General features: G+C 35.8%; 1 protein-coding gene across 1 annotated transcript in view; it reads right to left on the bottom strand.

Moving 5' to 3' along the window:
• LOC114652621 (uncharacterized) overlaps positions 1-17,292 on the bottom strand; it is a 33,970-nt gene extending 16,678 nt beyond the window's left edge. The window contains exons 1-3 of the mRNA XM_028802982.2: positions 17,058-17,292; positions 11,702-12,058; positions 10,195-10,350 (exon numbers count right to left, since the gene is read on the bottom strand). Coding sequence (XP_028658815.1) covers positions 10,195-10,350; positions 11,702-12,058; positions 17,058-17,112 — 568 coding nt within the window. The 5' untranslated portion in view covers positions 17,113-17,292. The remainder of the gene's footprint in view (positions 1-10,194; positions 10,351-11,701; positions 12,059-17,057) is intronic.
• Between the last annotated feature and the right edge of the window lie 6,677 nt (positions 17,293-23,969).

Here is a 23,969-nt window from a genome sequence, read left to right on the forward strand (position 1 = left end):
ATGTTCACACACTTGGAATGTTTAGTTTGTACCCTGATTCTGCTTTTAAACTTGCATCACTGCATCTAAAAAGTCATTATACATTATAAAATGTTGATCTGCCACATGTCACTGCTAAAAATCAAAGCTTTATGTGAAGAAAATTGTGTACTGAGCACATCAGCTTTTTCAAGCTGACACTAACCTGACTGTCATCCCACCATAAGCAGCCCACAAAACAGATAGGGACAGATGAGTCATTTTGACAATATAATGTTCTTGGAGAGTCTCACAAGTGACAGCTGTGAGCTAGCTACCTCAGTTTGCTAAGAGGTGGCAAGTTACTTTAGAAAATCTTTTATCAATTTAGGATGTCAGTGTTCAATAACCAAACTGGGTTCATAAGAACGGCATAACATCAGAACTGCTGTAGTTCAATATGATGATACATAATATCTCCTAAGGTGGCAGATTTGTGTAAAAATGCCAGTGTACCTGTACTTATATGGCAAAACATGAAGATAAACTAGGTACATAAATAGGACAGTTGATCCTGAAAGTAGTAATGTAAGCAATTAAACAGTATTTAAAAAATATTTATTTACATATTTGAATAAAGCTTTTAGATGGTTTTTTAATTGTAATACATCTTACTGTACTGACTTGTAATTATGTCTTGTAATGGAATTTTATACACAAAAAATGAAAAGTGTTAATATTTTCCTTTCTGAATTTATTACAACAGTAAGACATCTTTCTGAAAAAAGTATTTACTGTATTAGTGAAAATAATTTGTGTATACAGTTAGGTCCATAAATATTTGGACAGAGACAACTTTTTTCTAATTTTGGTTTTGTACATCACCACAATGAATTTGAAATGAAACAACTCAGATGCAGTTGAAGTGCAGACTTTCAGCTTTAATTCAGTGGGGTGAACAAAACGATTGCACAAAAATGTGAGGCAACTAAAGCATTTTTTAACACAATCCCTTCATTTCAGGGGCTCAAAAGTAATTGGACAAATTAAATAACTGGAAATAAAATGTTCATTTCTAATACTTGGTTGAAAACCCTTTGCTGGCAATGACAGCCTGAAGTCTTGAACTCCTGGATATCACCAGATGCTGGGTTTCCTCCTTTTTAATGCTCTGCCAGGCCTTTACTGCAGCGGCTTTCAGTTGCTGTTTGTTTGTGGGCCTTTCTGTCTGAAGTTTAGTCTTCAACAAGTGAAATGCATGCTCAATTGGGTTAAGATCAGGTGACTGACTTGGCCATTCAAGAATTTTCCACTTCTTTGCTTTAATAAACTCCTGGGTTGCTTTGGCTGTATGTTTTGGGTCATTGTCCATCTGTATCATGAAATGCCGCCCAATCAATTTGACTGCATTTAGCTGGATTTGAGCAGACAGTATGTCTCTGAACACCTCAGAATTCATTCGGCTGCTTCTGTCCTGTGTCACATCATCAATAAACATTAGTGTCCCAGTGCCACTGGCAGCCATGCACGCCCAAGCCATCACACTGCATCCAACGTGTTTTACAGATGTAGTATGCTTTGAATAATGAGCTGTTCCACGCCTTCTCCATAATTTTTTCTTGCCATCATTCTGGAAGAGGTTGATCTTGGTTTCATCTGTCCAAAGAATGTTTTTCCAGAACTGTGCTTGCTTTTTTAGATGTTCTTTAGCAAAGTCCAATCTAGCCTTTCTATTCTTGAGGCTTATGAGTGGCTTGCACCTTGCAGTGCACCCTCTCTATTTACTTTCATGCAGTTTTCTCTTTATGGTAGACTTGGATATCGATACGCCTACTCCCTGGAGAATGTTGTTCACTTGGTTGGCTGTTGTGAAGGGGTTTCTCTTCACCATGGAAATGATTCTGCGATCATCCACCACTGTTGTCTTCCGTGGACGTCCAGGTCTTTTTGCGTTGCTGAGTGCACCAGTGCTTGCTTTCTTTCTCAGGACATACCAAACTGTAGATTTTACCACTCGTAATATTGTAGCAATTTCTCGCATGGGTTTTTTCTGTTTTCGCAGCTTAAGGATGGCTTCTTTCACCTGCATGGAGAACTCCTTTGACATCAAAATCTTCCACATGCAAGCACCACACCTCAAATCAACTCCAGGCCTTTTATCTGCTTAATTGATAATGACATAACAACGGACTTGCCCACATCTGCCCATGAAATAGCCTTTGAGTCAATTGTCCAATTACTTTTGAGCCCCTGAAATGAAGGGATTGTGTTAAAAAATGCTTTAGTTGCCTCACATTTTTATGTAATCGTTTTGTTCACCCCACTGAATTAAAGGTGAAAGTCTGCACTTCAACTGCATCTGAGTTGTTTCATTTCAAATTCATTGTGGTGATGTACAGAACCAAAATTAGAAAAAAGTTGTCTCTGTCCAAATATTTATGGACCTAACTGTATGTAGTGTGAATATCAAAGGTACTTTAGAGCTCTCAGTTAAGTAAATTATTATGGTGTAAGTTGCAAAATTGCTGTTTTTTTCCATAACATTTTAAATTATGAGACACTAACTTAAGCTTCCTTAACATTAAATGGTAAATAAATTAAGGATTTTATTACTCTAATTTTTCATGGTTCACACAACAATGCATTGGTCAGAGCTTCTGCCTCATAACTCAAGAAACTGAAATTAAATTCAGGGTATGGGTACTTAGTGTTCCTCCCACAGCCCAAAGATGCGCTTATTAGGCTGATTGCTGCTTTTAGTTTTTTTAAACTGAATCTTCCATTAAAGTGCACGATTTTGGGTAAACTCGTCAATCTGCACAAAGCATTCACTCTGAGAAAATTTAGAGTTGCCAAAATAATGCAGCTTGTACTCCTTTGAAATCTGGGTGTGAACCTAAATAACTGGAAAATGGACAACTAGGACAACTTGTAAGTACTTCATGGTTAAAGTGCTGAAGCAAAAATCCACATCTGTAAAGGTACGAGGCGGCAGTAATAGTATTTATACTTCTGGCCCTCTTTTGGATGGAAGCAGATAAATCATTTTAATGATGAGCACATGGAATCCTTGCACAGGCAGCCGGCGTGTAAAACATGCATATGACTAAGGACCTAATGCCCTGAACTACAGTTAAAGATATCCACTCTCCACTTGCAAACTTGCTCACTTGTAAGGAAGGAAGGAGAGAGACTGGTAATAATTAGTATGAAATGTCTGACAGTATAAAAACTAAACAATATCAACATTATCCTGTTGTTTCCCTTGTGATCACTACCTGAGGTGGTCTTTTCACTTCTTTGTTTTTTCTTGATTTAAACATTATGACGCTAAGGTTTGGTATCCCAAACTATAAACCTAGCATCACGTTTTTACCAAAAAGTAACATTGATAGAAAATCATATGTCACAGAGCCCTGAAAATGAGAGTCTGTTTAATATGCTAGTAGAATTTTGAAATTAGTGATAGATGCACTACAAATGCATTATTATGAAGCAGATTTTTAATGTTTATGTTCTTTATTCTTGTATCTGTAACTGGTAATATGTTAACTCAGTATCTTTTTAAGATGAATTCCTTTGCCTGAAGAACGGGCCTGAGTTGCCTTGAAAGCTTGCATATTGTAATCTTTTTAGTTAGCCAATAAAAGGTCTCATTTTGCTTGACTTCTCGCTGCTTCAGGATGTAATTGAATTTATTATTATTATTATTATTATAAGTAACTCCTGAGGTCATTAGACATTATTTCAATATGGTTCCCTGGTATCTTTAAAAGAATTATTTTGTTTTAGGTTTCATTATTTCAAATTTGGTCTATGACACTGTTTGGATTAAAATCTCGATCACTTCTTGGATTTGATTTCAAACTTTTAAATTAGGTTTTCTTGGAATTCAGAGATTGTTATATTTGTTCTTGTCCTTTCTGCTTTTTAAGAGGCCACTATGGATTTTGTTTTTGATTCTAAGTATCCTGCGTTAGCTAATTTCTCTTTCCCCATGTTCAGATTATTCTTTTACATGTTTCTTCCTTTCCTAAGGTTAATTATAGTTGTCAATTGCCTGTTTGCTTAGTGTCTTTTTGTGCACTTTATATTTTGATAAATAATAATAATAATAATTCCTTGCATTTATATAGCGCTTTTCTCACTACTCAAAGCGCTCGTCATTTAAATAATTTTTGTAGTCATTTTTCATGAAGATAAACTTCATAAATTTACCAGCATGTTGATCAGGTGCAGAGCCTTCCATTCACATGGGAGTGATGCACAGTTGCAACATCCATTTAATTAACAACAAAAAATCAATATACAAATTAATTACATTGGAATCATACTATTTGTTATGTATGTGCATTCATCCATTTACTTTGAAACTCTCTTAATTCAGTTAAGGATTTGTGTAACCCATTTAGTTTTTTTTATCTTTTATTGTGGCATGTGTGTTTGTGTTTTTTACTTCCATGTAAATAGAAGTTTGGTGATGGGGTCAAAAATTTTGGAGATTCAAGGCAAGCTCTACATTTTTACTTCTATGGAGGAAGCAGAAAAAGAGCTAAGAAAACTGATCCCGACACTTTTTCAAATACGATCGTGAGTCGCATCCTGTCCTGGCATGGCAAAGAAGATCTTACTGGCTGTTTGATCCACTTGAAAAGATATTGGTACCATAATAATACATCCTATTTCCATCTCAGCCACTTTTTGTTTATGTTTTAATTTTACAATTATATGTGTATATGTATGTATGTGTACATTTTTCTTAAGGAGACTGTTTAACATCATACCCTTGGTTTATTGTATTAGGGCTTACTATGCTTATCCAGGGTTACTGTTTAACATCATTCCCTGGGTTTACTCTCTCAAGACTGTTTAAGATGATATTTTATATTTATAGTATTTGGACTGTACTGTAAATAGATATCTCAATTTTATTTCTCATACGCCGCTGCTGGGGGGCTTGTTTTGTTTTGGATGTGCTCTGTCTCTAGATATGTCAGAGGACTGGGACTTTGTGAAGTGGGGTCTAGCATCATGTGGGGAGGCAAAATGGGGGGGCAGGGGGACTGGGGGGAGAGAAAGAAAGAAAGCTATCTCTAATCTATCCTTTTAATCCTCATAATTATAACTGAATAATAATTTCAACTGAAAATTATCTATTATTTTGCATGAATTGTGTAGAGTCCTGAATAACTATATACCAGCAAAGACAGAATATTTTAGAACAAATAGTTTTTGAGATTTCTGCCATGAGTGCCAAGATGAATGTACAACTCTAACTTGTGAAAAAATTGACCTATCTTCATCGAAATAGTTGCTTTGTGATTTCCTTGTTAAATGCTCTAGGCCTATTTCTTCTGGTCTAGTTTGGTCTAGTACAATTATATACTATTACAAATCGTACAAATAGTATACAAATACTATTGTATTTACCCCAAATGTCCTTTAACTAGTTAGACTAATATCAGACGCTATTTAATCAGGATTTTTGTTGTCTGCTGCATTTAGTCAAGGGACCTGGCCTTTTGATTTGCTAAATTTGAGCACTTTAGCTAAATTTAGCAGTTTATTTAAATATACATGTACACATACACAGAGGCTCTCACAATCACACACACACAAACACATATTCAAAGAAATTTATAAGTGAAAATAGCTGATGGTGTGTTTGAGAAAGCATATACTTGATGATAAAGAGAAAGAAATGAACACATGAACACACACACACCTAGAGCTGTAAAGGCTGACATTAGGCATTAAGTCACTCCTGTACCTATCTATCTCTCTCTGCAGCTTATTTACTTAATTTAATATAATGTGTTTAGTTTCAAATAAAATATTATTGAGGTTGCTCATTTAATTCAATTTCCTTTTCATTTTACTCTGCATTTATTTGTGTACATAATAAATATTATGTAAGTTAATGTATTTGATTATTGTACAATTAAATCAGTTATATTGTATTGAGCGATTTCCAGTGGTTTCACCCACTTTTATGGATGAGGATCTAGTAAACTGAAAAAAATCAAAATTGTATTTAGTCATTAAAAAGTATCATGTTTGCAAAGCATTTTCACTGGGTCTTGCTGTTTCTAAATGGTACTATAGAGGCTACTTTCTTTACTATAATATATTCTACTTTTAAATAAAACTTTCATCAGGCTTGAGTAGTACCTTTAAGGAGTAAGGAGTAAAAAGTTCCTCTTAGTGTGTGGTGTATAATAATCAGAATTTTAGATGAACGTGATACATATTTTACTTCACTAGTTGTATACATATAAATAATTAGATCTTTAAAATATCCAGAAGTTTTACAAACCACATAATTATCTATTGAATGCTTAACATTCATCAATTGCTCTGCATTTTCAGACTGTTATTTTTACTGCATCCATTAGTACATCTCTATAAGTCAGGTGCAAATAATTACAATACTTTTATTATTGTGTTGTAGGCTACATTCCATTCTTTGCTGAAAGGTTCTAAATCCATAGATGACATGATGGTACTGATGCAGTTGCAAAAGCACACTTTTATCATGGTTAACTAGATTTCATGAGTCTTAGAATAGCTTCATAGTAGTCACATATAGAATAGTTGGATTCTGAGAAAAGGGACCACCTAATTATAAGGTTAACTTTATATTCTGAAAATTATTTATTCAGCTTTAGTGAAGAATTCTTTATTGGGTAAAGTCTCTTCTTTCATTGCACACCCAATGCCGTCTCAAACATTGGCTTGGAATTGTAAGCAATTCCTGGTATTCATACCTTAATATTGCTTTTACGCCTTTTAAAAGAGTGCTTAACTTTTTTACCTTCAAGACATCATCAAATGAGATAAAGCAAAACATTAAAGGGAAAGAGTCTTAGTTTTTCATTCTTTTAGTATGATATTGCCCGCTATTCTTTAAATAAAAGTTAATTTTCTGTAGACACCTTGGATGATTGTTGATTGACAATTGTGTTGGTCAAGGGTTGGGACAGTGGAACTTTTATCAGTATTTGGGTAGCTACTTTTAGCTGACTCCTCTAGTGCCTTTGTTTATGTCTTTAAGCGTAGGCCTGCGTTAGCTTATGCTGCATTCACACCATTTGGTATTGAACATTCTGAATCATTATTTGTGATAACACTTCTTCCCAATGTGTTTTCTTCATGGTCATTTTAGTTTAGAGTTTCGGGAGAAACACAAGGTCACTGTTGATTTATTGCTTGATCTGCACAAGCAATTAGTGTTTAGCTCTAGTATTTTGCTATGAAAATAAAAAGCAAAGGAAACAAATCAAGGTGACATTACATTTTTCCACATACAAAGTCATCACCAAATGCCATTTCTGGCCATTTTTCTTAAACACGAAGGCTCAATGTTATCTTACAACTTGGTGAATATACCTTTGAATTCAACTATTGGTTCACATTAAACTTCCTATGTGGAAGCTTTTACTTTCCATCTTTCAAACAGTATGTGAAGTCAGCATTAGGGAATGTTATCTTTTCTTGATGGACGTCATAGCCAATTGAGCCTGTTTGACCCAGTGAGTAATGGGGGCCCTTTTACCTTTCAAAAATACAGAATTGTGCCACGCCATACCTCATCTGTGTACTACTGTGTTCAGTTTCTAACATTTACTCTGTTAAATTAATGACCAATCTCATTAACAGACACAAATATTAAATCTTTCCTTCTGCTTCTACAATCTGGAACTCTGTGCCGCCTACTATGTTCCCAGATTCTTATAATCTTCCTTTCTATTTAAGGTGTTCTGCTTAAGTTTGTACTGCTGTTATTTTTCTTTACAGTACAGTGTATTTATTAGTTGTTAGTGTGTCTGTGGAACATCACAATTGATTTTCATGTCTTAAAATTGCAATTTTCATCAGATATTTTTTTGCATTGTATAGAGCTCCTATGTGACTACTTCCTAGAAAAGACGTAATAATTCAGAACAAGCAGTTTTTGAGATATCCACCCTGAGTGCCTCGACCTATGTACAACAACTTCAAAAAAAATTTCCTATATTCTTCAAACAAGTTGCATCATGTTTGCCTCTTTACAGACTCCAGATGTGTTGTTTCTGGTCCAGTTTGGTCCAGTATTTATCTCCATATCCTTCAAAAGCAGTTTGACCAATATCCAACAATAAATGATGTTAAAATAGTTTTAAGTTTAAATATGATTTTTGCAGTCTAGTCCATTTAGTCATGGGACCAGACCTGTTGATTTTCACATTTTTTTCATAAGTAGTTTTTGAGATACATATTTTTTTAAATGTATTTGTACACACACATGGAGGCACATGCAAGTGCAGTCATACCCACAAACATGCACACACTCAGAAGAAATTTATAAATGAAGATATCTGACAGGGTGGAGCAGTGGTAGCGCTGCTGCCTCGCAGTTAGGAGACCTGGGTTCGCTTCCCGGGTCCTCCCTGCGTGGAGTTTGCATGTTCTCCCCGTGTCTGCGTGGATTTCCTCCGGGCGCTCTGGTTTCCTCCCACAGTCCAAAGACATGCAGGTTAGGTGGCCTGGTGATTCTAAATTGGCCCTAGTGTGTGGTGGGTGTGTTTGTGTGTGTCCTGCGGTGGGTTAGCACCCTGCCCGGGATTGGTTCCTGTCTTGTGCCCTGTGTTGGCTGGGAATGGCTCCAGCAGACCCCCGTGACCCTGTGTTCAGATTCAGCGGGTTGGAAAATGGATGGATATCTGACAGGCGGCACAGTGGCGCAGTGGTAGCACTGCTGCCTCACAGTTAGGAGACCCGGGTTCACTTCCCGGGTCATCCCTGTGTGGAGTTTGCATGTTCTCTCCATGTCTGTGTGAGTTTCCTCTGGGTGCTCCGGTTTCCTCCCACAGTCCAAAGACATGCAGGTTAGGTGCATTGGAGATTCTAAATTGTCCCTAGTGTGCACTTGGTGTGTGGGTGTGGATGTGAGTGTGTGTTTGTGTGCCCTGCGGTGGGCTGGCGCCCTGCCCGGGGTTTGTTTCCTGTCTTGCGCCCTGTGTTGGCTGGGATTGGCTCTAGTAGACCTTGTCATTAGGATATAGCAAGTTGGATAATGGATGGATGGATATCTGACAGCTTGTTTGCTCTGCCTGAGCACTTGCTGGATAATGAAGAGAAAGATATGAACACAATCAGACACCTAGATCTGTAAATATTGACATGCACAGAAGCATTAAGCCATCCCTGCACTATCTGTCTGTGTGTACAACTTGTTTACTTTGTTTGACCCTATGCTTTTAGTTTAATATTTAATATTATTTAAAGTTATTTATTTGATTCAGTTTCTTATTCATTTTACTCATTTTACATTTATTTGTGAACATAATAAATATTGTTAATGTACTTGATTGTATACTATTGCACAGCACAGTTGGTTGTATCGTATTGTAAAATCTTCCATTGAGTGATTTCCTGAAGTGTCACTAGAGCATAATTTATATGGAAGTACTGCATTGACCTTTCTACACTGATTATCATTACTGTTAGATTGTTTTGTTTTTAATACAACATAGTATCTTATATTTTGATACCTAATTTGAAATAATGTTAGGTTTAGGGGGCCACAGCAAAAATTATTCAAATTAGCCCCATAATTGCTAAAGCCTTACCAGATGTTATACTACGCTATCCTAAAACATACAAGGGTGACATGGCATAAGGAGTTATCAAATGAAAGAACAGTTTTTGGGCACTGTGGTGATGCAGTGTGAGCATTAGTGTCTTGTAGTAAGGATACCAGGATTCATGGCCCGAGTCCTCCCTCCTCTGGGTACTCTGGGTTCCTCCCACAGGTGAATTGGCAAAGCAAACTTGGCCCTGGTATGATTGAGAGAGTGTTCAGCTTGTGATGCATCGGTGCCCTGTCCAGGGGGTTGTCCCTGCCTTGTACTCTATGCTTGCTGGGATAGACTCCAACCCCCCACGACCCTGCTCAGTATTAAGCAGGCTTAGAAAATGGTATGGTATGAATTCGTTTTTTGGTCTGTTAGTTTAATGTCAACTTCCTATTCTTTGGGCGAGTTTCCTGGAAGGCAGACATATTTTGTGATAAAAAAGAAAAAGGGTAGTGCATATCAAATTAATAATACAGTTTATACACTCATAAACATCCTTGCTGTTAATTTAGTGAAGTAAGTATCTTGCAAGTATAAAAGAGGATTCTACTTCATGATAATTTGATAAATAATGAACTGAAAAAGAAAATAAATTAGAAAAAGACAAAATTAAACTCACTTCTTTGATTTTCATAAATAGGATTTTCCCCTTTGGAGGATGTGTAGTTTCTTAACCATCTGCAAACAGCTACCACAATAAAAACAACCATCAGTCCAACTGAAACTGCTATGATGCTAACAGTAACAACGGAGAGACCTGAATTTGTTCGAAATCCTGTACAAAAACAGGGAATACAGGCATCAGAATATTGTTTTTGATATTGTAAGATAACATTATTATTCATTTTTAAGATACTATAAGAAAGTAATAGCAAAAATAGAAAATGCAAGATTAGAGGAACTTACTGGCATATTGAACTTGTGACAGTATGTCCAACATATTATGTACATGTGTGGGCTGTATCACACAACAAGGACCTAACAGAGGGAAGAAGAACCACCAAGGACTTTTAGGCTGAACCATTCCTGCTAATCATTTCAATGTCTCAGAAATCCGGTGCCTGGCAAATCCCAGCCCGGGATACGGTGGTTGCTCAGTGCAGCATACACTTACAGCTGGTTTAGAGTCTCAGATTAACCTAACATTTGTGTGTTTTGCAGAAAACCAGAAACAAACCCATGCAGACATGGGCAGAGACCATACAGATTGCGATTTGAACCAAGGTCTCTAGAACTATAAGACGGCAGCACTGATCATTGCAACACAGTGAATCATATGTTCATACTTCAGCAACACACACCGTGCTGCCACTCAGCATGAATTGTAGGCTTCGTAGGCTATGTAAAATAACAAAGAATGCAGAAGATGAGAAGTAGGTGTTGTTTATGAAAGAAATTCATCATGTGATTTGAGTTTGCATCTTTTGTTAAACCACTATGTCAGTATGAGTGCCAGCATCATTTATAAAAAATATGATTTGAGTACACATGGCATAAGAAAATAATATGGTTTGAGTACATATGGACCTTTCAATAAAGAAATTGTTGAAACAACAAAATGCCGCCAATGTGTGTTTGAGAATGGTGTTTGAGAACACATCAATAAAACCAGAAGAACATGTGTAGATGGAGCAGGAAATAATTCTTATTTGGCCTGATTTATGATATATGAAGTTTCATGCATAAATATATAGGAGGGTAAAATATTCAACACTTTTACACAGTGGGGTGGTATTGTTCTATAAATGTTTTGGAAGTATTAAATTAATAAGGCGAGCACCAGCCATTTCCTTAAGATAAATTGTGCAAAAGACTGAGATCTAGGCTGAAGTTGGATAAGAGGAGATGTGAGCATGTCAGAAGACAATTATTTTCCTAAAGGACTACAGATACTTCAGGATGTAGCTGAAAGTAGCACCCTAGGGTCCTAGCAGTATTGATATCATTTTCAACATATTGCATGTAAGAAAGACAATTCAAAAGCTATGCTAGGCAAAATATCATACTACTGTTTTTTTTTCTTATTTATATTCTAAAATTGTCCATATTATTTCATGTTATAATACTTTTAATAAACAAAGAATATGGTAGGTAAATTGTATTCTGCTGTTTGAATGAATACTTACTTTTTTGAACGAGTAGTTCAATCCAATTACTTTTCCCTTTAAGAAGTGGTGCTGGAATATCTATTCGAACTTCACACTGGTACAATCCAGAATCATTCATTGTAGTGTTAATAATGTGCATTGTTGCATTTGTTCCTGAAATTGTCCCCTCTTTGTTTCCTTCAGTTTTATGTTCATGTTTATTTGTTTGATTGTACATATGTAAGAAACTCCAAGAGTTGTTTATATTATTCCAAGTCACACTTAATCTCATTATAACTTGTGTTACATTCCAAGAGCAAATCATTTTAACTGGCATTCCTTCATCAACTGTGACTTGTGTTGGTTTCAGTTCAACTGGTAACAAACTCACTCCACCTGAAATAAAAGCGAAAAGTATTTCATAGGTTTATAGAGTCATTATTGTCACGTATTTCAGTTATAAATTGATTTTTTGTATATATATTTCTGCCATTTACGTTTTGACCAGTTTATTAAGTTCAGGGTTACCTAGATGACATAACCATGAGCACAAAACATTAATCAACCTTAAAATTAAAATTCTCACCTGTCTGCCAGAAGACACACACTAAATTCAGGGAAAATGTGAGCTTATAACTTGACATAGCCACGCAGTTAAGAACTGTGTGAGGAAACGTTACGAATGGTGGAAGAACTTGGACACTTCCCTCAAAGGGTAGTGCTTCCTGGAAGTTGCATGAGTACTAGTGCTTAGAAATTAATAATATGGCACAAAGTCAAAAAGCAAAATAACTCAAGTCTGGTTTCAAAAATAGTTTCACTCATTGTCATATTATTTCAGTACTATGTTTCTATAAAAATATTTAATGTGAAGCTTACAATCACAAGTTTTACTGGACTACTGATGATTAAATTAAGGGCACAGATCATCCATTCCATCAAATTAAAGTTCTGGCCGTGTTTACATTATTTTTTCAACAAAGTGTAGCTCTTTAGTGTCTAAAACAGCTCCAGAGTACTGGATTTGATCTCATATACATGTTATATCATGGTATCTCCGTGTCCACTTGGATTTTTTCATCTGAGTACTTTGGTTTCCTCCAGTGACTCTAAATTGGTCCAGTCTAACTGAGTAGGAGTGTGTGCAAGAGTGTGGCCTGCAATGCAGTGAAGTCGCATCCATGTTTGGTTGCTGCTTTGTGCCTGATGCTGCTGGTATGGGCTCAGGCCCCTCATAAGCTTGAAATGGATTAGACTGGTTCAAAAAGAAATAGACGATTTATGAATTCAGTGCTATATACAGTTATTGAAGTTATGAAATCACAATCATTACAGTTTTTCTCAGTTGATTTAGACAATTTCTCTAAACAGTCCTGAGGCTCTCTCAACTGCTTGTGCATTTCTCAAAGCAGTTTGTACACTGTAGCACAATAATTTGGATAACCAGCAAAATGAAGTAATTCATTCAAAACCTTTAATTCATGTTTCAAAATGCAATAATCTTGTGAACCATTTAGTCAATATCACCAAAATGTGAAATCTCTGAACCTATGCTTGGAGACTTACAAGTCAGACTATTTAGCCATGTTGTCAACATTTAAATATACTGTACTATGGAAGTATTTCAAGGTTTAATTTTGGTCAACTATTGCTCAGTTTTCTTCATTATCATTTCTCTATAGCCAGCTGAATTTGCTAATGCACCAAATCACATGTACTTACAGTATGTTCTAGAAACCATTACAAGGTTCTGCTACATTGGTATTTTCTGCAAGACATGAAAACTGTAACATTTGTATAGTGATTTTATTTTTATTTAAAGCAGAAATTATAATGCTACACATAGAACCAAGCACAAATCTGTAAGCCTTCATAAAATTAAGTTATACTGTATGTTACAGGAACAAAGTACACAATATTTTACTGTAGGTAGACATGTTGGAAAGAACAAGGCCAGTTCTGGATTGTCCTGTCACTCCTGCTGGTCAAGCCACATATTTTCATTTACATCACATCTGATATTCTTCCTTGCAGCACATCAAGGAAAAAGTTTTCTTGCATGCTTGAACTGCCATCTACAAGATGTCATTAACATTTTTGCATGTGATAACTTACACCATGCACACATGTTTAAAACTCTCAAATATGCTTCAGTCTAATTGACGATGCAATTTAACAACAGATAAGTCCACTTTATTAATTTAAGGAAAATGCCCCTGTGCCCCATTCAGTATACTCACAAAATGTAAATGCATCATTTGCTTTTGATGTGCTTGCTTTCATAATTACCAGTCTTTTTAAATGTATATATTATATGAATTACTTATTTCAGTTTAAGTAATATAGCCATCCAGTTGTTGTAATTTATTGATCTAGATATTTAGAAAAACGTCCATCCATAAATCCATTCACAATTTTCTGTATTCACTTTTTTCCAGGCTCCGTGGAGTGAGCCAGAGCTGTATCCACGTTTAAATAGGACATCAACAAAACAATATTACATCTATATGTGTACAAAGGATAATAGGGGTCTTAAATCTATCTGGCTATCTATGCAGTACATATATGTACATACTCAATAACCAATTTATTGGGTACACCTTTATTTTACCAGGTATTGGCTCTATTTTGCCTCCAAAACAGTATGAATTATTCAGGTCATGGTCGATTCTGGAAAGAGCTGGAAACATTGTCTAGTTAGTTTGGTCCGTGCTGACCAGATATCATCATGCAGTTCCTGTAGATTTTTTCAATACACTGATGACTACTGATTACACTGACTACACTTATCCTAAAGTTCCTTTGTTTGATTGAAATCTTGGGGCTGTGCATGATATTCGAGTAAAAAAAAAAGTCCCTATCTTCTTTAAAAAACCAGCTTGAGGAGATGTGTGTTTTTTGATATGGTGCATTTTCTGATGTAGTTACCTATTTGAAAAAAAGCATGAACTGTGACCCTAAAGAGGTCAATATGATCACCAGTGGTGCTTAGATACCTTGTGTCTTCAAAAAAAAGCTTTATTGGGTTTTGTCAAGAATGCATTCCCCCAGACCATTATGCTACCGTCATTAGTCTTTACCCTTTGACACAAGACAGAGTGTATGTCTGGTTCATGCAGATTATGTTATATTTGGTTTCTACCATTTGTTTGCAGCAGAATTTTAGGTTTGTCTGATCAGGCAACATTTTTCTAATTTTCAGTTGTCTGCTTTTGCAGATCACATGCCTATGCAGCCTCACCTTTCTGACCCAGCATGGTCTCTTGCTGCTGCAGCCCCTCATTTTAAACTTCACATTCTGTGTTCACTGGTATAAAATGCTGTTATTTTAGTATGTGTGGCTTTTTTGTTTGCTTAATTGAATTGGACATTCTATGACTTTTGGACATTTTTTGCTCATTAACAAGGTGTTGTCACCTTTAGAACTGACAATCACTGAATACTTTTTTCAATCTTATTGCACCCCTCTCATAAAATCCATAGAGCGAAGAGTGTGAAAACCTTAGGAGGATCAGTATTTTTGAGATGCTGGTAACATCTAGCTTGTCATTAACAACCCTAATATGGTCATCGTTGTTTTGGTCACCATGTTGTCAAATGTAATCTTTTGATGAACAACAGTTAATTCTCTAGATCATGACCTCATGCTCTGTATATTAAGTTGCATCCACATGATTGGCTGCATGGAGTAGCATTTGGACCTAATAAAAAGGCCAATTGGCATGCAAAAACTATTTTCAATATATTTTCAATTTATTACAAAGATGACAAGATTCCAATTATAAGAAAGTTAATATGAAACGTTATCTGTGTAATAATCCAATGATTTCACTTTGTCCAGCCCCTGAAAGTCTTGTGGACCTAAAATTCTTTATTTTTCATTTTTATGCTACATTATGTTATAGGGTTATTAAGTAAGCAAAAGGAAGAAACACAGTAGTTAATAACAAAATAATGAAAGTGAGACTATCAAATGTTTGTCTAATTAGCTTTTAAAAAAGCTACTGTAATAGTGCTCTAAAGAATAGAGCATAGGCAGGCAGTCAAAATGAACCAAACATGCAATAAAAAAAAACACGTAGAGCCCTGAGGCAATTGAGGTCTTCATCAAATAAAGGACTTGATGATACTTACGCACCGAATTTCAAGTGAACTTTAAAAATTAGTACTACTGCTGAGTGCAAATACATTAAATTGAGACTAATATTTGTAGGCTGTAGGCTAAAATGGCAGGTCAAAATTAACCCACTGATGAAGCCATATCAAGCTTTCTTTTTCAATTGTTAGCAAAATGGCCCTGTCTCTTATTAATTGTTGAGTTTAAAGGTGACATCTAAAATGGCTTAAACGTAAAAGGAAAATACCTTCTAATTATGCTCTTCTAAAGACATCTGCCCATTTTCTAAGCTTGTTGTAAACACAGATGGGATGCTGTTCCATATCCATTCTTCTAGGCCACTGCCTTTTGCATAAAAATGTTAATTTAATTATAAATGCACAGAAATTGACTTGTAATGTAAAAGTATTCATTTTGCATATACTGTTTCTATTTTTATTTTTGAATTTTCTTACTTGAAACATTAAAAAATGTGATTATAGTCTTTCATACCCTGTGTTCGGATTCAGCGGGTTGGAAAATGGATGGATGGATGGATATCTTTTTTCTTTTTTTAAAGTTCTCCAGAAAACAAAATTATGAATAACATCAACTGCTATAGGCATAACAGAAGAATATTACATTCTAATGAAAAATACTCTGTTTGTTTATTAGAAATGGTAGCATCTAATTGACTATTTTGAACATGCTTAATTACAGTTCATTATTTTGGAGCTATTACATTTACACAAGAAAAAAAGGAGATTTATCTTCTCACTTGTATCCACATGGAATAAGCACCGGTAGAAATTCTACCATTGAATAATGATAAACACACAAATAATCTGTTTTCATTTGCTTTTGACGTAAATAATACTAGAGGTATTTTAAGAATGATTTGATATAAAGTATACAGGAAAGTAAGTAAGATAAATCGATTGGTACATCTTGTCCAATTTTTGTATTTTTTTATTTTCACCTTTTTTATAATATATTTCCATTTGTCCATCCACTCATTCTTTTATTTTTATGCATTGGTTGCCCCTGGTGAGAATTATGATAGCAAACTTTGTTGAAAGTGCATATTTCTTAATAAAAAGAACAGCCAAAACCCTTTTAATACCCATAGATTCTGTGACATATCTGTCAATTTTTAGCATGCAATCAATGATTTTACTATTCTGAACTATTAGGCTGAGGACATACCATTCAAGTAAAGCTTAAAAGTATAGATGAACATGCTACTAAAAAAGACAGTGTAACACTATTGTTAGCATGTCAAAAACAAATTAATCTTACCTTTGAAGATCAAAGGAAATATTGCAAGATTTACAAGAGCTAAAAGAAATAGCATGATGTACTCCAATTAGGTTTCCATGAATGTTGCACTTAAAGCCGCATGAGCTCCACTGGTTTGTTACATTCAAAGAAGATAAAGTCAATGCAGGTAATACAGTTTCTCTACTCTTTTCTGTCCCAGGTTTGGTAATAGAGTTGAGTAAAATTAGTCAAAGTACATGTGTTTCCTGTACTGCAAACCAGAGCGGTGTTTTACTCTGTGTGGGATTGTAATGAAACCCACCTTTTCCCCTGAAGTAGTTTCAAGATAATTCAAAATGAGCAGTCTTTCAGTGTGTGACAGAAACAACACTTGCTTGAGCTGACATATGCAGTTCTCTGTTTCATTAATCACTAGTGTTTGAGTTTCTGAAAACTGTTTTCTTTATTTATTGTAACTTTACCATATATTTTAGAATTATGAAATTTGTTTTTTTATCTTCATTTTTCTTAGTCAAACACTGATAATATTTTTAGATATGTGTAGTGCTCTAGCGTCACTCCAATGTTATTTTATTTAGTCTTTTGTACTTTGAACTATCTGATAGCACTCAATAAAAAGCAAATACATATCTTTACATTCAGCTAAAATAGACAGTGTTATTTATGCAGTCAGATTGTGTTTTTCTGTAATTGTGACTTAGATGAAGAATCAGACCACATTTTATTAGTAAGCGAATGCAGAAATGCAGGTAGTTCCAAAGGGTTCACTCACTTTTTTCTTGTAATGGTGCATGTCCATGTAATACATTGACACTCTCTTGCACCTTAATACACAATATAGTAGCCTTCTTAGCATTTTATTTATCCCCAGAAAAACAAGGCAAAAATGTTTACTCTTTTTGAACAATAAAAAAATGTAATTACGTGTAATGGAAACATGTAAATAGCAAAATGTCATTTTAAATACAGTATGTCTAGTGTTCTCTGCTGTAGTGATGTAGATTTAGTGTGATATGTTTTGAAATAGTCAACAATGACCTGCCTGATGTTGCACTCAGAAAAGTAGAAGCGTGTTTCTTTGCGCACTTTTTATTAGGATATTTTTTCTGTTGCTTGTACATGAAATGGTAATATAAAGTGCAATATAAATAAAATTTATTATTATTATTATTATTAGAATGTCAGTACCTGATCCGCACTTGCTATGTGCCCCTTGTATGACTGAAGGCCACCACTGTACAAAGCTTAGTGACTTCCACATTTCCTCTGTCACATTTACAGTTGCTGAATTGTGAACAGTGCTTAGGGGGCTAGCATCTTTCTTGTCTTGCTACCTGATCACAATCATTTTGCCTTTTTGCCACAGACCTACTTGCACCACAGTGAAATTTCAGATGACCAGATTCACCAGGCATGCCACGGCAGTTCGGTCTAACAGTGATGGATGCATCAGTTTCACTGTCTGTGTTAACATCTGGGGCCTCATGTATAATGCCTTGCATAGACTTCACACTATAAAACATGGCATACAGACAAAACTAGAAATGTGCATTTGCACAAAAAAATTCAGTTGCATAAAACTGTGCATAAGCAAAGTTCTGCGCCCTTCCCCATTAATAAATCCCAATCGACGTGCATTTTAACGCACATACACACACCTACAACCCCACCTCGACTCCTTTCTGAATTTTGCCTAATGAATATGCAAATCAACATAAATTGCCTCTTCTGTTCAGTGTTTTGTTAAAAGACAATGTCAAAAGCACATGTAAAAAAGAAGAATTTCAGCAAATGCGAAATGGAGGTCCTGCTCAGTGAAGTGAAGGCAAGGAGAAACATATTGTTTCATTGCTTAAGCAGTGGTATAAGCAACAAAAGGAAATTGATGGAGTGGTACAGCATGGCAGAGGCACTCAAAAGTTCAAGTTCAGACCATTGCACAGTGCCCAAAATAAAAAAAAGAAGTGGTCAAATATGTCATACAGAAGCGTGTTAGGGCCACAGAGAAGAAAACAAAAACAGGGACACAGTATTAAAAAATGGTCTATGTCGAGATTAAAGTTGAAACGTCAACTTTATTCTTGAAATTTCCACTTTAATCTTGTAGTTTATTTTGTCATTAAGGTAGAACTTCATAAACTTCATCTTAAAATGAATGTTTACTGGAGTTCCTCAAACCCCATCGTAATAAAGTAGCATGTTAAATGTATCATATTCTAAATGTTCCCTGACCCAGTCTTCAATCACAATGTGCTTCTTAAACATGCTTTCTCTTACGCTGACAGATGAGCGCAGGCAGCGATCACCACACAGAATACATTACATTTGTATGTTTTCCTGGTGGGTTTCCTCTGTGTGCTTCAGTTTCCTTCCTAAGGCATGCAGGTTAGGGGATTTGGTGATGCTAAATTGACACTACTATGCATGTATGCGTGTGCTTGTATTCACCCTTGTGAAGGACAGCCAGGTCCCATGCCCGGCAGGGACGCCCCTACTGCATCTGTTCCGGGGGAGCCTCCATGGACAGCTCAATACCTCGCCCGGGACGCTTGGTGGCAGCCTCCCTGGCGGACGATGATTCCCCAACCGGACACATGGCTCCATGGGAGATGAAGTCCTCCACAGCCTGGTTGGGAGCTCGGATGGCCGCCAGGGGGAGCTGCATGGACTTGGCAGCCCGGTTGGTCATTTCCTCAGCCCCACCTGGGAAATGCAATTAGGCCCAGGTGATCACGCACCTGGAATACTTCCAGGTGGGGTATAAAAAAGGCCAGCCACCACCACTCGAAAGAGCCACAGTCGGGAGGAGGAGGACTAAGCCTGAGGAGGAGTGGTGGTAAAGGGAGAAGAGAGAGAGAGAGAGAGTGTTTGTTGTGCTATATTTAAGTGCTTTTGGGACTGTGTTGGGCCTGTGGGACACGGGGAAGGCGTGCCCCACGGCTGAAGAGAAAATAAAAGCTGTTTTAATTAAGTACGTGCCTCTGCCTGAGTCTGTGCCGGGTCGGGTGCTATATAGCGCCGTTCACACCCTGTGATGAGCTGGCGTCCCATCCCCCCGTATTTGCACAGAATTCCGAGCTTGCATCTCACTTAGGGTTAAGGCCAAGGGAGTAAAAATACAGAAGTCAATTTTTATTCAATTTTATTTTGGAATCAGAATTAACTTTATTGGCCAGGTTCATTAATGCGTACTAGAAATTTGTCTTGATAGTATTGGTGCAACATACAAGAACAACACAGAATGTAAAAAAAGATAAAATATAAAATGATAAAATATAGAATGACAAAATATTATGCAGCATACAAGGGCAATATGAAAACATAAAGAGATAGTAGGACTAAAATGTCCAGGCTGTCCGGTGTGAAAGTATAAAAAGAAAATATAAAACAGCATATTTGATGTACTTCTTATTGATGTGTCCACACCATTAATCTACAGAACAAATATGGATAAATATGAATAATTTGTTTATCACAAATCATTTCAAAAGATGACAAGTTCACTTGACCTATGGTTCAATTTCAGCAGCAGGAAAGTGAATGTAGTTTTAAAAGAAGTTCAAATGAGTAGTGTAAAGACAGGCAAAGATTATTGCTCTTAAGTTCTAATATTCTAACTGCCAAATCAAACAAAACCCTAAAGCAGTGTGCTTTTAAATTGAAGAAGTGTTAGAATGAGCAAGTGTCTTTCTTTGTTTGTACAAAAGACAAATTAGGGCAGCGTCTTCTTGTTCCTGACCTCTGGAACATTCTTGGCTTCAGAGTTGACACACTTAGTAAGTTTTAAGGCTTTTGCTTTAATGCTCCTCTGGTGCCGTATTCATTGTGAGTCAGAATTCCTTTCTACAAGGACAGTCTGATGTGATGACTGCTAAATGATTTAGCTCTGTTTTATCAGACTGGCATGATGTAATCAGAGCGTTGTTTCATTCTCCACCGGTTTTATCGTTTATTTTTATTTCCACAGCAGCAAATCAAGTAAAGATAGACCGACCCTCTAAATTGTAAATTATGTAGCTTCTCTATTTTTCTTTTACTTCTATATTTCTTTGACTCATTTCTAGATCCCCTTTTCTGACCTGTATTTGCAAATCAGCAAAAAAACAACTAGCACCAAAGCATTTTCTCAGTATACTCCATTGATGTTAGTGTTGCATGCTACAGCTTCCTTGTCACTGGCATTCATGATGAAAGATGAGCATGTAACTGATATTTTATTCTGCAAACAACATGGTTTTCAATAAGCAGCACTCTTTCTTCTGTGGCATATAGTTAATGTGTTGTCATATTTGCTTAATGTTTAAGAGGTAATCTTGCACCCAATGCCATTTTTTTCTTTTTTCTTTTATTGTTATCCCAAACCACTGTGGTTAGAATTTGAAATTAATGTCATACTCTTCACATAACATCTCCAGCATCGCACTGTTTTGTGAACTTAGAAAGAAGAGCAAAGAGACAGGTTTAAGGAATGCTTGCCACCAGTATGCTGGAGGTTTTCTCAGAATTTTTTGTCACCAAGCGTCAAGAAATAGGAGTTTAAACAATTATCACATCAGGTAAGCTATTTGTGCTTTATATTAACTAAACTGAAATTCTGTATTTATATTCTTGTTTATTGTGGTGCTAGATTGTATTGACATATTGCCTGTTGGTCAGACATGTAAGTAAAAATTTCACTGTACTTTGTATATGTGACAATATTGCTCAGACGTCTGTTTGAGTAACCCACCACTAAGGAAAGTCAGATTTAACATTATTGCTTGTGATGGAAAAATTCCAGTCTAGTTCTCGTCCCTGGTATTAGTAGAAAAGTAACACAACTAAATTAGCAATAATATCAGAAAAGTCCAGTTTCAGTCTAGGTTTAGCCAACTTTATCACATATATGTAGCCTGGCTGTATTAACCAACTTTTTGTTAAGGCAAACCATGATATCCCTTTTCTTCACACAACAATAGTATGTCTCAGCTCAAAAGTGAAAGAAGAGTTTCTGTTCTATCTTTCTGAATTACAACTGAATTGCCACTTACTGGTTTTTCTATTTTTATTAGTGTTACATTAAATATTTTTCCAATAAGGTTATGTTCCTCCTGTAATAATTAAATATCAATCATTCCTAGGTAAAGTATTAATTATTAACAAAGCAAATGAGGCACCATAATGTCACATGGTGGAGGAGAATTTTAAAGCCTGTTTTTCTCTAGTCATCCAATGTGTAACAATCACAATGATTTAAGTTGTACACGGTTTGATCTTCAAACCTCTGAAGCTAAAGAACACCTCTACCATGTCTTCCGAGACCAAGGTTATTACTATGTGAACATGAAAAGTAGCTCCTTTGTTATTTTCAGTCTGGTCCACTCAGAATGACATATTTATCAGAGACATCTTCATGATATATTTTCCTTCCTGATCTGGTTGTTGTTATTGACTGACTGAGTATAGGAAAATAACAACACTCTTGTTTTTCCCTCAGGAAAGAAACAGCTTTGCTTAGAGTGAGTTACTTACAGTTTATCATGAATCTCAGAAAGTGTTCTTTTGGATGTGACTTTCTCGCTAGAGATCTAAGTTTTGAATAAGGCCTGGCCTTGGAGATCTAAAAGCTTAGGGGCTACCTTGGTGTTTGCCGCGTTAAGGTGAATCATCACTGAATGGTGATCTTCATATTTTTAATTTGATGTGTTTCTACCTTAACTGGACAGAGTTACTTGGTGACTCGTTCACCAAAGCAATGCAGCTCTGAAATCATCCAGCTGAGTTTGTTCAATGTCCAAAGGTTTTTCCAGGGAAAAAAACTCTTTCTGTCCCTCACAGATCCCTGCATTTTGATGGTTGATGGATAGTGGTTTGTCTGCATGCCTTTTTGGTATGTGTACCATTAAGTCCAATCTACACTTTTTATTGATGTCACTACTTCGAAGAAGTATTGTAATTAAATGATCTAGGAATTCTTTTGTGAGGGTATTATATTCTCTGAGTCAAATTAGAAACTTTATTACAAAGCTAAAGTCAAGGTCAGTTAAGCTATAATACTCTAACTGGTAAATTATTCATTTAAAAATCTCTCCAAAAGCCAAAATAATAAATACAATTTCAGTACTTTTGTATCATTCACAAGAACATGTTTCTCATGATCTCCATTCATTTTAGACTAGTTCACAATATTTGAAAAACTTTTCATTCGTCTGCGTTGTTGAATATTATGTTATTAATCTGAACATTAATTAACATTTTATAACATTCATTAACATTTTCCAAGCTACAGGAATTGATTGGTTATTCCTGTGCAAACACTCTTCTGTAGCTAACCTAACTTCTTCATCATTGTCACAGTGCACTCTTTTGTTAGCAATTCACATTTGAGAATACTGTAGATGATAGTAAACATGGGGCTCGGATGTGGATAATATGGTGGTTGACTTTGCTCATTTTTAATTTTTCATTGGTAGGTCTGAGGAATGTCCTGCCCTTTAAATGACAGGTTGAACAATGACTGTCTTTAAAAGAACACATTGCTAAAGTATCGCCGTTAAAAATACATTTAACAGGTAAAACAAACCACAAAAAGGCATCAAAGTGTCAAAACTAGCACAGTGCTTTTAGAAGTATCCCAATGTTAGGATAACCAGATTTATGTGTCACCATCTTTTATATGCCTGCAGCCATGATATCACAAATCATTAGATAAAACCACAACTAAGATGGCTGCCAAAAAGAAAATGACCTCATTAAAATGGTATCAAAAAATAGTTAAAAAAAAATAGCAAAATAATTCACAAAATTCATGACTGGATTAATCCACCCATAACTAATCCCTATAGTGTATGCTCTCTCACACACTATCACCTGTCAATTCACAATTATAATTTCCTTTTCAGTGGCAACATTTTCTTATGATTTGATGTCAAAGGCCAGCCAGACTTTTAG

Source organism: Erpetoichthys calabaricus, chromosome 5 (assembly GCF_900747795.2).
Source record: "Erpetoichthys calabaricus chromosome 5, fErpCal1.3, whole genome shotgun sequence".
In the NCBI taxonomy this organism is placed as follows: domain Eukaryota; kingdom Metazoa; phylum Chordata; class Cladistia; order Polypteriformes; family Polypteridae; genus Erpetoichthys; species Erpetoichthys calabaricus.